General features: G+C 44.3%; 2 protein-coding genes across 5 annotated transcripts in view; one reads left to right on the plus strand and one right to left on the minus strand.

Annotated features, from left to right (window-relative positions):
- Positions 1 to 3,202, plus strand: part of GDAP1L1 (ganglioside induced differentiation associated protein 1 like 1) — a 13,236-nt gene extending 10,034 nt beyond the window's left edge. For all 4 annotated transcript variants that reach the window (XM_010164267.1, XM_010164266.1, XM_010164269.1 and 1 more), the window contains one exon: positions 1,837 to 3,202. In XM_010164267.1, the coding sequence (XP_010162569.1) occupies positions 1,837 to 2,180 (344 nt within the window). In that variant the 3' untranslated portion in view covers positions 2,181 to 3,202. The remainder of the gene's footprint in view (positions 1 to 1,836) is intronic.
- A 10,211-nt stretch (positions 3,203 to 13,413) lies between these two features.
- On the minus strand, positions 13,414 to 14,056 carry FITM2 (fat storage inducing transmembrane protein 2; the record flags this gene model as incomplete). The annotated part of the gene is made up of 1 exon (XM_010164270.2): positions 13,414 to 14,056. A coding segment is annotated over one exon (643 nt), but the record flags the coding sequence as incomplete, so codon positions are not given.
- Between the last annotated feature and the right edge of the window lie 2,183 nt (positions 14,057 to 16,239).

Consider the following 16,239-nt stretch of genomic DNA (forward strand, 5'->3'; position numbering starts at 1 on the left):
TCCCTAATTACCTCCAAGGAACACCCTCATTAACTGACCCCAGAGCTGGGACAGAATTCAGCCTAATGAGGTGCCCTCGGAGCGTGTCCCAGTGCCTGGAGTGAGGGGTGGCTGCACCCAGGTGCTCCGCTGCCGTCGGTCCTCATGTGCTGCCCCTGCCCTCTGCTCCAGGCCCCTAAACTCCCTCGCTGTGCCCATGGCCAGGTCAGGATCCCAGCAGCGGGCACGAGCACCAGCCCTTTGGCAAGTTCCCAGGAGCCGCACTGCAGCAGCTCTCCCTCCTCCCACGCAGCCGAGCCGGGAGCCCGACGCGCAGCCACGCAGGCAGGACAGGGCGGGCAGGAGGAGGGTGGGAGATGCTGCAGGAGCACAGGGTGACCCCCAGCCATGGGCACCCTGCCCAGCTGGGACAGGCTGATCTGAGCTGGGGCCACTGCAAAGGGGACGAGTTGCCCTTGCCAGTGCTTCTGCCCCAGAGCACCCCACAGCCACGTCCAGACCTCAGCAGCGGGTGAAGCCCAGAGCCAGATCCCAGCTCTCTCCCAAAGTCACCATCCTCACGTGCGCTTTCTCCTTCACCCACAGCGGTGCTCAGGAGCAAGGCAGGTACCCCAGCCTCACTTCCCTTACCTCCGAGCATCCACACAGCACCCAGGAGGCTCCAGCTGCTGCATCCCCACAATTCATTAGTCACCAAAAACATTTATTGACTAATTAGGCACCCGCAATCTGTCTGCTTGGGCTGTGCCTGTGGCAGGATTAGGCAGGCTGCCAAGCGGCTACAAATGAGAGCTGCTAATTACCAGTAACTCCCCTGGCCTGGCCCTGCAGGCAGCCCAGCAGCACCAGTCCCTGCACAGGGATTCCTTTCCTGATGTAAGAGCTGCAGGGCAGTGGAAGAGCCCCAGAATTAAGGACTTGGTGCAAAGCCAGGGGTTGAGGCTGGATGGGGCCAGGTTTTGTGCCCCTTCTGCTATTTCTCCTGACCTGCACCTCCCTCCATCTCCCTTAGCTCCATCCCAGCCCTGCTCCTCAGCACTGAAAGGGCAGTGGGGGAGTGTTTAGCACTATCCTGGCCTGAGCTCGCTTCTTCCAGCCTAAAAACTGCTTGGTTTATTCCTGGACATCTCTCTCTGGTGAGGTTATTTCCAGAGTCACCCCTTATCAGAGGCCATCAATGCTTTGGTGCTCCTCCCCACCCCCAGCATTCACACTGAGCTCTGCCTCCCCCAAAAACCTGGCTCTTGGCACAAGTGTGCTGCTAGTTTTGGTGTCCCAGAGCTGAGTCCCTGGTGTAAGAGAGGGGACAGAGGCAGGACCTCTCCAATAGCACACAGGGAGAGCAGCCAGGCCAGCAAATGGTTTTGATTCCTGAGGATTTCTGACACCCCTAAAATAGGACAAGTTAACATGACACTCCTGAAGCAGCTCCTGGTGCAGCCAAGGAAAAATGCTGCTGCTCTCCCTGAGCACTAACACAGCAGAAGGGGTCACTGTACCACATCTTCTCTCAAGGGAGGCCAAGGGCCCTTTTCTCCTGGTGATGGGAGGATGCCATCTCCTGCTGCTCTTGACTTGGGAGAGAAGCAACAGAGCCATTTTGCAGACAGCAATTTGTACCTTCATGTGGGCTATAAATGATCATCTCGTATTCCCAGCTTTGTGGTCCCACATATCCTCCAGCACATAGCCTGGTAGATGGGATCTGAACTCTTGGGTTACCAGAGAGCTGAGAAAAAACACCCCAGGTCTAATGCAAATGCTCCTGCCCCCATGGATCTTCTGAGCAAGCCCAAGGGTGTCTCACCCTGCCTGCTCTGTCACTTCTCTCTCCAGGGCAGAAGTGTGAACTCTGGCTCTGTGGATGCGTCTTTACTTTGGCCGATGTCTTGTTAGGAGCTACCCTGCACCGCCTCAAGTTTCTGGGACTCTCTAAGAAATACTGGGAAGATGGCAGCAGACCCAACCTACAGTCCTTCTTCGACAGGATACAAAAACGCTTCGCCTTCAGGAAAGTTTTGGGAGACATACATACCACGCTGCTCTCCGCAGTGGTACCCAATGCCTTCAGGCTGGTCAAGCGGAAACCTCCCTCCTTCTTCGGAGCCTCCTTCCTGATGGGATCTCTGGGAGGAATGGGATATTTTGCTTATTGGTACTTAAAGAAAAAATATATCTAGTGCTGGCTGCTTGGTGTTTAGTTTGGTGTCTCTGTGCTGTGTGAAACTATGATGAAGCCTCGGTAACTGTAATGAAATTTGAAGCAAGGTAATGAATAATTATATTGTTTAATGTAACATTCCATAGTCTAGAAGTAGAAACGTATACTGCAAGGAAATAACAACAAAAATGCGTCAACTTGTAAATGCCTTTTTTAGGTTTAAGTATTCAACTCCAGCGAGAGGCTCAGGGGGTCACGGGCTCAGCTGTGCCCACTGGGAAGTGACGCTGGCACCGGCCATCTCCCGTGGGAGAGACAGGAACCCCGGGAAATTTCCCAACGCCCAAGTTCAATAATGGGACTCGGATACTCGGTCCTGTACGTTTGTGTTTCTAAATTGTTCACCAGCCACATTTCACACATGCAGGTAGTGGGGACTTTCTTCTTCTGGAAGGTGTTGTGTTGTCGTGCTCGGAGGCTTCCCTGGGAGCAGGGTGCGGTAGCTGGTCACACTCAAGGTGGATTTGCGTTCTTCAAGTATCCATTTTTAAAATTATTTTAATTAAAAGGAATATTTTTTATTGAGCTGCTCTTAGAATGTATCTACTTTCTACGTCTGGTTTTGGTGGGCTTTTTTTTAAAGAATTTAATGTCTGTCTTAAAACTGCCACACTTTTTTCCTGAGGTAAATCATTTTGACTTCCATCCCGAATTTTGGCACATGAAGGAGATTATTGTTTTAAGCCTTTTGGATCCGTCTCTTGAGTTTTCCTTCATGGATTTGCACCGACTGAGCATATCTGGACTCTGAAAAAGTATGACCATTTTCAGAACTTTTCACCACTTTCCTGAAGGCACTTTGGCTTTCTCTTCCATCGGGGACTCTGTCATATCCTCGCTGTGTGTTTTCTTAGAGACACTTTGCACAGAATCACATTGATGACTTTCTTGTGCCTTTTGCATGTAGGAAAGAATAACGGGCCTCACTGCTACTCATGCTTTGAAAACTGAGATCCTCAATAAACCATATGGGAGGAGTAATGGCTTCACATTCCTAAATGCGTTCAACATCCTTCTAGTCTTATCTCAAAGCACGTCCATGGGCAGAGGGACGTGCAAATGGTTTGTGCTTTTTCTCAGGTACTGCACTGGTATAAAACTTGCATGGAAACAGAATGTATTCCTCTTCCAAAGCACTCCTTTCTGTAAGCACTCAGCCCACTAGGACCTCCTCTGGCTGCTTTTCCAAGCGCTCTGGTGATCCCTACTGAGTCACGCTGCATCTCTAGGCTGGGGAACATATGCCAAGAGTGGCTGAAGCAATTCGAATTGCACTTGCCTCCGACTCAAAAATTAGCTTTATGTATTTGAAAGCAGCAGGAATTCCCAGGAACTTTGGTTCTTGATACAACCTGGCAGCCACGGAATTGTGAATATTTAGCAGGTTAGAAGGGATGAGCACATAATGATTAGACAGTGCAAAATGCACACATTTCTGCTGTGCTTGTCACAATTGCAGAGGCTGGTCTGACACTTTGGGAATACAATGGCTTGTGTAGCTGCAAAGGTGCTGTGTGTTACCCCACAGGGATTAGGGCCACACAAAATTGGTACATGAGAACCTCAATCCACCCCCTGCCTGTACAGCCCAGGGAAATTACAGACACACGCTCCCCCACATACAGTTATGGATTTGCTTCACGGTATCGATCTTCCTTTTGAAGAGGGAGACAAAAGGGTCCCCTGAGGTCATCCCTGTTGCTGAATCTGAAAGATCTAAGAACAAACCTGATGACCCATAATTCACCTGGTCCAGCAGCTGATACTAAACTCCCCAAAAGAATTTATAAAGATACACTGACATGAAACCCTTACCAGGATTTCATCCTTTTACCTTTGTCCGTTGTCGTACACACACATTCCCTGGTGATCTCCAAAAGCTGATGAAATGCACACACCAGGTGTAGAAAGGAATATTAATGGGAGTACAATGCCAGGAAACCCCACAAGAATGAGAGCAAATACTTGCTCAGTTCCCAGGATTCCAGACCAAGAATGAGGCAGAAGGAAGCTGCTCAGCAAGGCTGCTGCTGGCTATTTTGCTCCTCTTTTAAAAAAAAAACAAAACCAAAAACCAACCAACAAAAACCTACAGAATAAATTTAAAATAATGGAGCAAATCAGAACTCTAAACACTGGAGAAAACAGGCATTTGTTTTGTTTTGGAGCACACTGTTACAATGCCACTATTATAAGGAAATCTGACAGATACAGCAGCTGGAACAAGGCACAGATCAGTTTGGTCCAACACGTGAGAGCTGTCAGCAATGTTGCTTTGTGGGCTGCTGGGAAGCCACAGATGCTGCAGTGATGAGTTTTGTACAGGTTCTCAGCCAGGACTATTCACTAGCAAGCCTCTGTTTTGAACTAATTTTTTTTAAAAAAAAGTAAAAATCGGTGAAGACAGTGCCACTCCCTGCCACCGAGCCTTGTTTCCGTGCCGCAGTAAAGCAATCTGTGAGAGCGATAAAAGATAATTACGGTGACAGGAAGAGGCTGGATTGATGTTCAGGACCACACTGAAATGAAGCGGGAGATGAATGTCTCCACCCCGATCGATCCAGATTAGCGAGTTACTGTAAACAGCCCTGTGGTGATTACAGACTGTCATCATAAAAAGTTGCTTTTGCTCTAGCTGATCTGAGCCTCAGCAAACTTCTTCTGCTCCAGTTCCATTTAAAAGGGGAGACCACCACACTACGTGGCTTATCATAAGCCAGGCACTGGCCTCATGCTCGCTGCCCAAGGGGCTTTCTGTACACAGAAATAATGATAGCAAAAAAATTCTGTTTTCTCACTCATGGACTTTATGCTTTGCTCTCAGCAAGGTGTGAGGTAACAGCAGCACCCAAGGGGGAAGGCTGGAAGGTGAGGCTCCTCAGAGATACTATTTGGAGCAAATGTCTGCTCTTGGACACCTTACAATTCACTGCTGAGCAGTTCTGTAGTAACTGCTCACTGAAGCACTGGCTCAGCTGCACTAGACAGAGAGAATGGCTTGTGCTGTATCTTGCATCAAATACTCTGTGTACATGATCCAACCCCAGCCAGGGTCCTTCTTAGGATCTACCCTAAATGTACTTATTTACCCAAGCAAATTTTTATCCTTCAAAATCCCTGTGATTTACAGGCAAATGTGCTTTTAGGCACCTCAGAGTCTTAAAATCTATATCAGTGCTGCAATGTGGAACTTTTAATTATCAAAGGGAAGAAAATCAGGAGCTACTTGTCAAGTCCAAGCCCTTCCAAGTACCTCTGAGATGAAGCTGTGACACTGAGTGAGCTCCCAAGGAGCAGTCACTCTCTCCTCCTTCCCAAGCCTCCTGCTTAATAGGCTCCCAGTGGTCAGATTTGTTGAATTAGCTTCTGAAATCTTTTTACCCCTACGGGTTTTGCTCAGAAGACTCAATTATGAAAATTGAAAATGTACGTGTCAGTCTTGCAGCTGGCTGGCAGCCTTTTTTGCTTGTCAAGGGCTGGAGAAGACCTCTCCATGCAGAATAAAGGATTTAAAAACCCAGAGGACAGGGAACACATCACAGAGCTGGTCTGTCACAGGTTGCCAAAAAATTTGAGATCGAGGGCTGCCTAAGAATACCTAGTGACCATCTTGTGGCCCTCTTGGAAATAAATTACCAAGTCTTGTTCTTTTTCTGAATGAAAAAAACATCCTCACCACCCAACTGCAATTTCAGTATCCTGGCTAAGGAAGAAAGGGGATGCTGTAAGAGCTGCTCCTTCGAGCAAGGGGAAACTCTCTTTCTGCTGTGAAAATAAATGAAGGACTTCCCCACCTGAGAACAGCAAACAGAAAACATTAAAGCTTGTGAAAATACTTAACATGAGGCTGCGCTTTGTGGCATTCACTGCCATCACCAAGATCAAAGCCAAGCACCCAGACTGGATCCACAACGCAGGCAACAACAGCAACTAAAGCTCTCGGGTTCCTGAGAGATATATGGGATTAAAATAATATGGGATAATATGATAATAGTATTTTGAGAGGGCCAGGGATAAGACAAAATATGATAATATGGGATTAAAAACAACCAAAGAACCAGGAAACAATGTACAACCCAAGAGCCAGCTCCTGTAACTCCACAGCAACTGCAGTTACCTGTGGCACAGCGGAGGCAGGAGGGTGATTTCACATCTGTTCACGTTATCAGCAAAGCTGCTCTTACCACACGAGCCTGTAGAAAAGCTACTTCTGCCTTGGTGGGACAGAATAAAGTCCCCAACCCACGTTCAGCAGACTGGGCCCAGACAAAAGTTCAGACCCACAGGTATGAAACATCTGCCTAAGTATTTAGTGAACAGGGACGGATTTTGTAACCCTAAAGGATTTCCTAAAGCACGGCCTCATTGATAATCAGAGATGTTTCAGATCAAGCCATTTCTAATATTGAATCTAAGGTTTTAAGCAGCAGTGAAAACACACTGGAACTTGTATTCTCAGATAAAGTGCATTCACAAAAAACAAATTTCCCCTTTTTTCCCCTCATGCTGATTTCCAAATGTGCCCCAATGACATATTTACTATCATTGTCTTTCACTCTCCATTTTACATGCTTTCTCCTGAAGGATTAAACAGAGAGAAAACAGTCTGCTTTAAATGCCTCACAGTGAAAGAGAGAATACCACATATGCCATAAATAATTTAGATGCACAACTGTTTTGTCAGAACACAGATGTCTATGGCTGCAGCGAAGGCAAGCAGAGGCTGCAGACTGCAGTGACCTGCGTGCTGCAGCCCAAGGCTCTACCTGCAGACAGCAGGTGCCATTGCCAAGGCAGGTTATTTCTATTTCCATGCGACTTTGATGCTGAAGAGCATCGATGAGCAAAGTGTCAACCTCCACTCACTTCTTGAGAGCTCACAGTAGTTGGTTTTTTCCCTTGTTTTATCTCTCTCATCTGCACAAAGATCTACTTTCAGCTCTTTTTAACTTTTTTTTTTTCTTTTTTTTTTTTCTTTTTTTTTTTTTCCCCTCTCTACTGTCCTACCCCTTTCCTCTCTCCTGGGCTCCCCTGATTTCACTCTCCTGCTGCAGACAGGATACGTGACCATTTTCAGAGACATTTCTGTTATCAGGAGCCCACGGGTAGTGAAGCTTTGCATCAGTGGACACAGCACCTCCCATTTCCACCTTCTGAGAAAGGACAGCAAAGAACTGAAGGAAATAGTTAAGAGCTTTTTAGCAAGACTCTAACAGCACAGACCAGTGACAACTTAGAAAGCCTTTCTTTAAAAATAACACCGTCCAACCCCCTACAGCCGTTGCCTCCCGACTCAGCCCTTTCCTACCAGCACCACATCTCTCCTGTGACCTAAATCCTTTTTAGCTCCAGGAGAGTTATCCAAATAAAGCTACTTTGCAATCAGAACAGAGTGTAACCAGGTTTGAGGGTGCTTTATAATGCTGCAGGCACTTCTTGACATAGAACTAAGTCTCCTGCATAGTTAAGCGCTGTTTTGCACATGCTCTTTACATCACAAGGTCATGTCACTCCACCGAAAGCCTCCTGGAACACTCTCCTATTTTTGTTTAGCAAAAGCAATTCCTTTCTATTCCGTGCTCTTGGAGCCAACCACTACAGAACAGCAATAGGGAGGATTCTTGGCCATGAGGGTAAAAAAAAAATAAAAAAATTAAACCAAACTCACTCACCAGAAAACAAAATAAAACCAAAAACCATCCTGGCATCATTTTTCCTCTCTCAACTTCCAAATCATGACAATCAACAGGAAAAAAATAATAACAATAATAAAAAAAATCTTAAAACCCTTAAACCTCTATCACTCCTATTCTTCTAAAAACCAGAGCAGTCCGGTTGGGCTATGGCAAAGCTCGAGCACAGTGCTGGGAAAAGCTGTGATCCAGATTGTCTCTATCCCAAGCAGATACTAAACCCATGTCCACTTCCACCATCTGCAAAACAGAGGGCAGACCCTGAGTGCCACAGCACAATCCTGAGGAGTTTGGGTGCAACAATTCACACAGTTGGATATAAGACCAACAGGCTTTATAGGCTTAGTATCATCTTTATTTTCAATTAATTTTGCCTGTCTTTCTCTATCACTGTCAACTATTTTTAGCCACAACCTCTTTAGCTGAATTTTCTCCAGCATTGAGTCATGTTAAACCTGTCACTGATACAGTCACACTGCATGTAACCTCTTGGCACTGCTGTTCTCAGTTCCCATGAGACAGGGAAGGCTCCACAGAACAGAGGCAGCACAGGACTCAGGGAAGAGATTTCAGAAGAGAGTTGACATTTACATTACATTTAAGGAGAAACCTATTTATTGCTCTGACATCAACAACACTTCCCACAGATTAAATGCATTACATTGCATGACTGAGGGAATACATGACCTAAAACTGCAAAATCAGCCCAGACTGGATGTGGAAAAAGGCTTCAGAGACATGAGGCAAAAAATAATAATAATTTGTATTGACTTTTGTTCCACGCTTTTCTTTCTTCAGCCTCAGACCGCTAGGGAGATACCCAGCACAACTGCAGACTGGATACACTGCAGGGAAGCGTGATTGAGAAAGGGCGTTTTTCTGACTGCTCCTTTCCCATGACATTCAGCTCTCCTGAAACGCTGGTAAAGCTCCTCACCTACTTATTTTCAGTGCCACGTTATAGTTCCAAACCTTTACAGAAAAGTTGTTCAGCTTGGTACAAAGCACATGGTATTGCTCATGTTTTGTGATGGCCAGAGGGTAGTTCAAAAATAATCCTTCACACTATATGTTACTACATTAATTGCCTGAAATTTCAGGCACTGCACTCAATCCTGATATTCATTTCCATTTCTGCTTTTCCAACTCGTAACCTCTATGTTCTCACTGTATACTTTGTTTAAGCAGTAAGGTACCCTTCTCACATTCAAACAAATTAACAATTCCCTACTAAACACCCGGGTGAAACTACTCCTTACAGAAAACACAGTGCTTGCTCCCTGAGAAAAGGACAAAGCTAACTCTACCCATGTACTGAGTGGCACTGCCATGTTACCTTCTCTTTCCTTCCAGAGTTCAAGCACATCAGGTGTATTTCTGCTTCAATAAATTAAGCAAATTATCTTTCAAATAATTAAGCATGCTGCTTTCCAGGTAAACACCATCACAGTGACAGACCAACTCCTTTTAACAACAGTTAGTTATGAACTCAGAGTCACAACAGCCTCTTTGCCAGTATTAATTACTTTCATCTTAAGCTCTGGCAAAATACTTAAAGGAGGGGGAAACAAACTTTAGAGAAAGCATGTAATTAGCAGAGGTAAAGAGTATTTATTACTAATCTGTGCTCCAAGAAGTGAGATGAAGCTATGAAAAGAAATAATCCCAGGAAAGAGGCTTCCAAGCGAACAGAGATAAATGCAGGCTGATCAAAGGGAGAGAGCTGGAACAGGCTGATCGCAGAGAAGCTGCAGGGATTTGCTTTAAGCTACGGTGGAAAAAACAGACATTATTTCACTAAAAAAATTGACCACAGACTCATGTTCACAACTAAACCCTGATTTTCCAAAACAATATATGACAGCAGCCTCTACAGTTTTTCCATTAAAGTGCACCACAGGGCCTAACTGTGTGTTTCTCACTTCGGCATGAAAACAGGGGGTTTTGGTTTTGGGGGTTTTTTTTGCAGCTGCTCCACAACCAAAGTTTCAGTACACGCAAATAAATTGGCAAACCAAGAATACCACTTAGCACCAGTGGAGCACTTACAGAACAAGTTTACTTTGAACAAAGATTTTGAGGGAGAATCAAATGCCAGTTTCAGATACGTTTTAAAGTCTGAACTTTATGAAAGATCTTAGGAAAGATCTAAACTTTCCTGTTTGCCTGATCTTGCCTCCAGTGACGGAAACATTTGGAAGAGTCCCAGGTAAGCGATGAGTCAAATGAATCCTAAACCAGTTAATCTTCTCACTGTGTTGTGGCTGAGACTCCCTTCCTTGCTGGCCCCAGAAGAGGAAAAAGTTTAAGGCACCAAGAACAGCCTCATCCGCATCAGTAAGGCCAAACGCCGCATCTGTGAAAGCGTGTGATACAGAGCCCACGAAACAAGAGACAAACAGGCAATGAAAAATCAGCAAACATATGTTGAAATAAGTCATACGTCAGTAAGATGTTGGAGACAAAAATTCCCTGATTAATTCTACAGACACAGAAAGACAGCTCTGCAGAAACAAGAGGAATACTTTAATGAAGAGAAGAGAAGAGAAGAGAAGAGAAGAGAAGAGAAGAGAAGAGAAGAGAAGAGAAGAGAAGAGAAGAGAAGAGAAGAGAAGAGAAGAGAAGAGAAGAGACTGAGTGTTTCTTGTGGTTACAGTTGCTGTCTTACACTTATTGAAAAAACTCGAAATAAATTAATAATACCTGTTGACAGCTGATCTGTGCCTTTGGCAGAGGACATAAAACCCAGCTACTCACAGCACTGTTTCTCTTCAGCTGCAAATCTGTCATAGAGAGGCTGCATTTTGATTTTAGTAAGTGTATTTTGGGGGAAACAAGGAAGTCGGATGAAGGTGATGGCAAATACGTGAACAGAAAATAGGCAACCTTTCCAGTTAAAGTACAGGGAAGCAGAGAATTCCTCTGAAACAGAGTCAAAAAGCACAAAGAAAAGGTCTGGAGCACAAGGGAACCTTCTAAGCCAACAGTTGGCACATGGTCTCAGGGTACTGAGAAAGACACATGGGCCAAGATTTCCAAACTCATAAACAGTATTACAGCCCACGAGAATTTTTCTGTGTATTTCAATGGATTAGGCTTTCCCTTTGCTACAATAAGCAACCGTCCATGTCAATAAAATCAACTGCCTGGTGTAAGAGGCACACATTAGGAAACGTGTTTTTGTCAGGCATGGCTTTTTTGGTTTGTTTCTTATTAAACCCTGTACTCTTGAGAATCTGTGCTATATTAACCCATTCAAATACTGCAGAATTATCAATGTCAGTTTGATTGTGCATCGAGTACTCACAAAAACACCATGAGGCTGGATCATCCAGGGAAATGAAGAACAGTAGCAGTATCTTTACAGACATCAGAAATAGATTCTCCAAGACACAAACACTGATGAAGTTTGCAAGTGTTTTTCTTTCATTGTTTCATGTTTCTCAAGTTTTGAGAATAAACATATCCCGCATTATTTCCATATTAAAAAGTCTGTATGACACTGGTTAGAAGTGGACAGAAATAGCCACATAGTGATTGCACAAAACATTTCTGAAACTGAAGATAATTTCAGCAAGTCAGTTGGTTTAAATAAACAGCATTTCCTGTTCCAGGGCCTTGTCTATATAGCAAATTTACATAAAAACAACCTAAAATAGAAACTTAAATCTAATGAAATTAATCATAAAACCTTCTGGGTATATAATCCTTTTTCATGGTGAAAGTGGCCTGCTGTCTAGCTTTACTCTATTGGGAGCAGGCTTACATTACATCAAAAGAAGGTCTGCAAATGAATTTGCATCATTTAAATAAATTTAGTTAAACCCAATATGAGTTATTCAATGCAATTTTTCCAAAGAGTCAGCTTAAAATGCAATTCAATGCAAAAACAAAAGGAGGAGCTTGACAGAAAATGCACAACCCTCCCAAAAACTGCTTCTTCCTCCAAGATTTGTACTTTCTGAGGACACAAAAAAAACTCCCACTTGCCACTGAATTCAGTGGAAATTCAAGTGAGTTCAGCTCTCCTCAGGGGCAGACCACAGGTATGGATTGAACAGTGATGCATTTATGGCAAATGCTACTGCTCCCTCGCTGGAAGAGTTGAGATGGCAAAAAGAAATGTGCTGAGATTAGACTATGGTGCATCAGACCCTGTAATCACCTTGGAGTCAAACCCCATGGGTGCTCTGGATTAGCAGACGCTGGCTACAGCCTTGCCCACAGACCCTTTTGGTTGTCTTGCTCATCACTACAACTGTCAAACAAATGTTACGCAATTGCAACATGAATAAGCCTTTATGAAATAACAAAAAGCTTTTCAAGATAAAAAACTATGCTAAACATCTGATTGATATGATGGGTAAACCCATCCCACTTCATACCTATTCATTATACAATAACAGTGTTTTATTCAGTAGTGAGTTTCCAGCCACATCAAAAGTGGCCACAGCTTTATGTGCAATCTAATTATGTAGCTTATTGATATTGCTGGATAAGCAAAAATAAATATTGCTTCAAGCACACTGCTTTGCAGCTCTTGGGATAAACCACGTGTTTCATTCATTGCCAAGCAGACTATTTGGGAAATAGCAGGTTAAGCTAATATGTTCATAACACCAGAAGTTCATTGTTCTTCTAGAAGAAACATACCACAAAGTACTTTTGTTGCTAAATGTGCAACTCCCACAATTTTAAAAAATTAAAACCCCAATTCTCATATCAGACTTTTTAGCAGAATTGGAAAGAGTTTGGTTTTTTGGTGTCAATAGTAAAATGACTAAATATTATCACAGATCCTTCACATAAGGATAAAGTTAAGGCTTGTTTTTTTTTAAGAGTTTCCTTTTCAAAGGCAGGCATGGATTTAAACTCAGTCTGCTTAAGACATGACATCTCAGATTTACTCTGTTGCAGAAGGTGCAGGCAGCTAAGAAGCATTTGTAGCAAGTTAGTGTATTTAACACTGGATAAGACGAGATGTTCTGGTTTTACACCAGAGCTATATGCTGCTTTAACGAGTATTGATATTTTTGCAACACTTAGCAGCACTGTCATTATTAGAGCTTTCCTGTACGGCAATACAAACAGGACTTTTAAAAAAAGAGAAGTATGAGGTTTGGATCATCCACAGTATTTTGACATAAATAAATCAAAAAGAAAGAGGGAGAATTAACTTGACATCAGTCAAGCTCTTAAGACCAAAGGCCTCTGTCAGCCTTGGATCTGCTCCTCCATTTATTAGTAAGAGAAACAGATCCAACTTCTGATTTATTTACTGAGAATGCCAGTCAGCAGCTCCTAAACAAGAGCACATCTCTTCCAATACTATTTTTTTTTTTTCCTCCCAAGGAAGAAGCTCATTACCACCTGCCAGCCATCAGCTAGTACAGATTTAGTTTCCTCCAGCCCATCACTTTGTTCCTTACAGTGGAAATACAGTACCCATTTCAACTACTCCAGTACTGAAAGTAAAATCCACAAATTTAAAAACTTCTTTTATCTGCTGTAACTGTATTTCTTTGAACTCAAAGGTATATTTGGAAGAGGCAGTCCAGGAGAAAGGGGTTTCAAGTACCAAAATCTGTATGTCCCATACCAAGCTGACAGACCTATTAGCACACCAAGAAGCTTTTGACTGAAGTCATGGAAATAGACGGCAGTGCAGAGAAACATGAACACCCAGATCATGGTGAGAAAACACAGGGAAACAAACAGGCCGTTGATGACAACACGCAGCTTAGAGTTCTGGTCTATGGACAAGCCTTCCAGCACAGCCACCTCCTCCATGATCATCAGAGCACAGTACGAGAGCAGAAAACAGTGCCCTGAGATATCAAAACCATTCCAGATCCCGTTGTCCTGGTGGCACTCCCTCTTGGTGGCGTAGAGCCGGTGAGGCTCGCTGGGTTTACCCAAGGTGGAGCACACGCCGGTGAGATTCTCAATATAGATGAAGAGTCCGGTGCAGACATACCAGATGGCAGTGCCCACCAGCAGCGCGCTGAGACGCTGCAGCACCATCAAAACGCTCTTCGTGGGACCATAGAGGAACTTGCTCTTGGCAAACTGGTAGGTGGTGACTGTGATGAAGGGCAGTAGAAGCCAGAACGTCCATGCCCAAGCCACCTTGACAAAGTATCTGCCAGAGGAAAACCAAAAGAGAAACATGAATGTGTGAAACTTCACAGGAGCTTGGTAAGTTGTGGTGCTCGAAGAAGCAGGTTTTCAAGGTCAGTGTTCAGAATCATCTAAATGAGACACTTGTGCCCACCCCTCAAAGTAAAGCACAGCTAAAATCTTAACTCACTCCCCACTATTTTCCTCAGGCCCAACACCTGAATACTCCCTCAAGTAGTACCTCAATTGTTCCCCAGGAAGTGTTCCCTTGGACCCAGAGCCCTTTCTCAGACTTGCAGTTCAGTTTTGCAATCACTCTCACCCTACAAACCCGCTCAACTTTGCCCTACTCAGAATGCAGCTGCACAGAACGTATTTTTAGCTTGCCACCCTGACCGAGTAACCCTTTCTCTGATTCTGTTCCTCCACCTCAATTACCTTTGCTTACAAAGCCCTTCACAACCTCACCCTCTTAATACTGAATAAGACAGCCAGGAGAAGGAATGACTCTTTTCCTTAATCAGCCCATGAAACTCTTCCTCTGTTATCACCTTATAGAATAAATGCAGCAGCATAATGTGTTTGTTCCTTTGCGGTTCCCCCCACTGATGAGAGCTCTCCTTTGGCAGACACAAATCCTTCCATCTCTAAATTCACTCTCTACCTTGAAAATTTTTGCTGTGATGCCTGCAAAATCTTGAGAACCAGCTGATGACGTGCTGATATCTTGTTTAGCAGGAGGCAGTATTGCAGAACTAGTCCTCTTTTCCAGTCTTAAAGTGGAGCAGGTACCAGTGAATTTACTAGCAAGGTAAGGAGACCACAGCCTACAACCTTTCTCCCAGCAGCACCCGGCAATGCAGCTTGATTCCTACCAGCTGGTGGGAGAGGGGAACTGTGCAGCCCCCTCATTACCCACACCCTGGGCTGAAAAACAGAGCAGAACTCTGGTCTGTGGCTGAGCTACACTAGACACATACAGCCATCATTTAATCACCACCTCAGCATTGAAGACAAAACCAAGCAGAAACAGAGTTCTGTATGTTCATGAAGACCCCAACAAACCCTGTCAGGGCCTTGCCCAGGATTTTGAGGAGTACCTCCTTCACTCTTAATTTTACAGTAGAAGTGGCATCTGTGTGGCAACTGCAGCTGCCCCCATGGAACAGTAATTGAAAATAAAATCCTCATTTTATTGAGACAGTTAAAAGCCAAAAAAGCTGTTAATATCATTGCTGCAGGCAAACCATTAGCTATGTAATTTGTGGGGAGAAACAATTGCTTCAGGATCTGTCACTAAAGATAACCCTCCTCTATTTAAAAAGGGAGAACTGAACTGTAGTATGTTTCTTTTTACTGTAAGATCAATTTCATTCTCCAAGCGTTCCTGCCCATCCTTCATTTCAAGCGCACTAAAAGCAGCTCCTCTCCCACACGTCACCAAATGACAAATTTGAATCAATAAAGTACAAAATTCCCCAAGTCACAGGGGAAAACAGCAATTTTAGCTTTGCTTTCTGATCTGCAGCAGGTAAAGCACACGTGCCCTGGCACAGCTCATCACCTTCCTCATGCCCTTCAAAATGTTCAAACGTATTTTTAGAGAATGACTAAACAGTTAAATCATTGCCTAAGTATTCAAAAAGGATTGCAGTAACTCTGCTTTGACAGAAGACACTAAAACACTTTTCTTCAGCTGGCTTTTAATCTGTTTGGTAACTATCAGTTTACTTAGACCTGAGGAATTATCTGTCAGGTTCTATCACTGTTCTATCACGTATCACACAGTGACAGAACAATGCGCAATGGTTTTAAACTGGCAGAGGGGAGATGGAGGTGAGATCTGAGGAAGAAATTCTTTGGTGTGAGGGTGATGAGACAGTGTCCCAGGTTGCCCAGAGAAGTTGTGGATGCCCCCTCCCTGGAAGTGTTTAAGGCCAGGCTGGATGAGGCTTTGAGCAACCTGGTCTAGTGGAAGGTGTCCCTGCTGATGGCAGGGGGGTTGGAACTGGATGATCTTTAAGGTCCAACCCAAACCAATCTGGGATTCTGTGATCTGGGAGATAAAGAAGGAAAAAAAATCCTTCTTTTCCTGTTCCAATAAAACCTGAGCAAGAAGCTGCGGTTGCTCTGAAGTGTTACAGTCCCGCAGGCCACAGACCCGGCCAGGTAACGAACCTCCATCTCCCGCCCCCGCACAGGCAG

The sequence above is a fragment of the Antrostomus carolinensis genome, unplaced genomic scaffold, assembly GCF_000700745.2.
Source record: "Antrostomus carolinensis isolate BGI_N321 unplaced genomic scaffold, ASM70074v2 scaffold33733, whole genome shotgun sequence".
In the NCBI taxonomy this organism is placed as follows: Eukaryota; Metazoa; Chordata; class Aves; order Caprimulgiformes; family Caprimulgidae; genus Antrostomus; species Antrostomus carolinensis.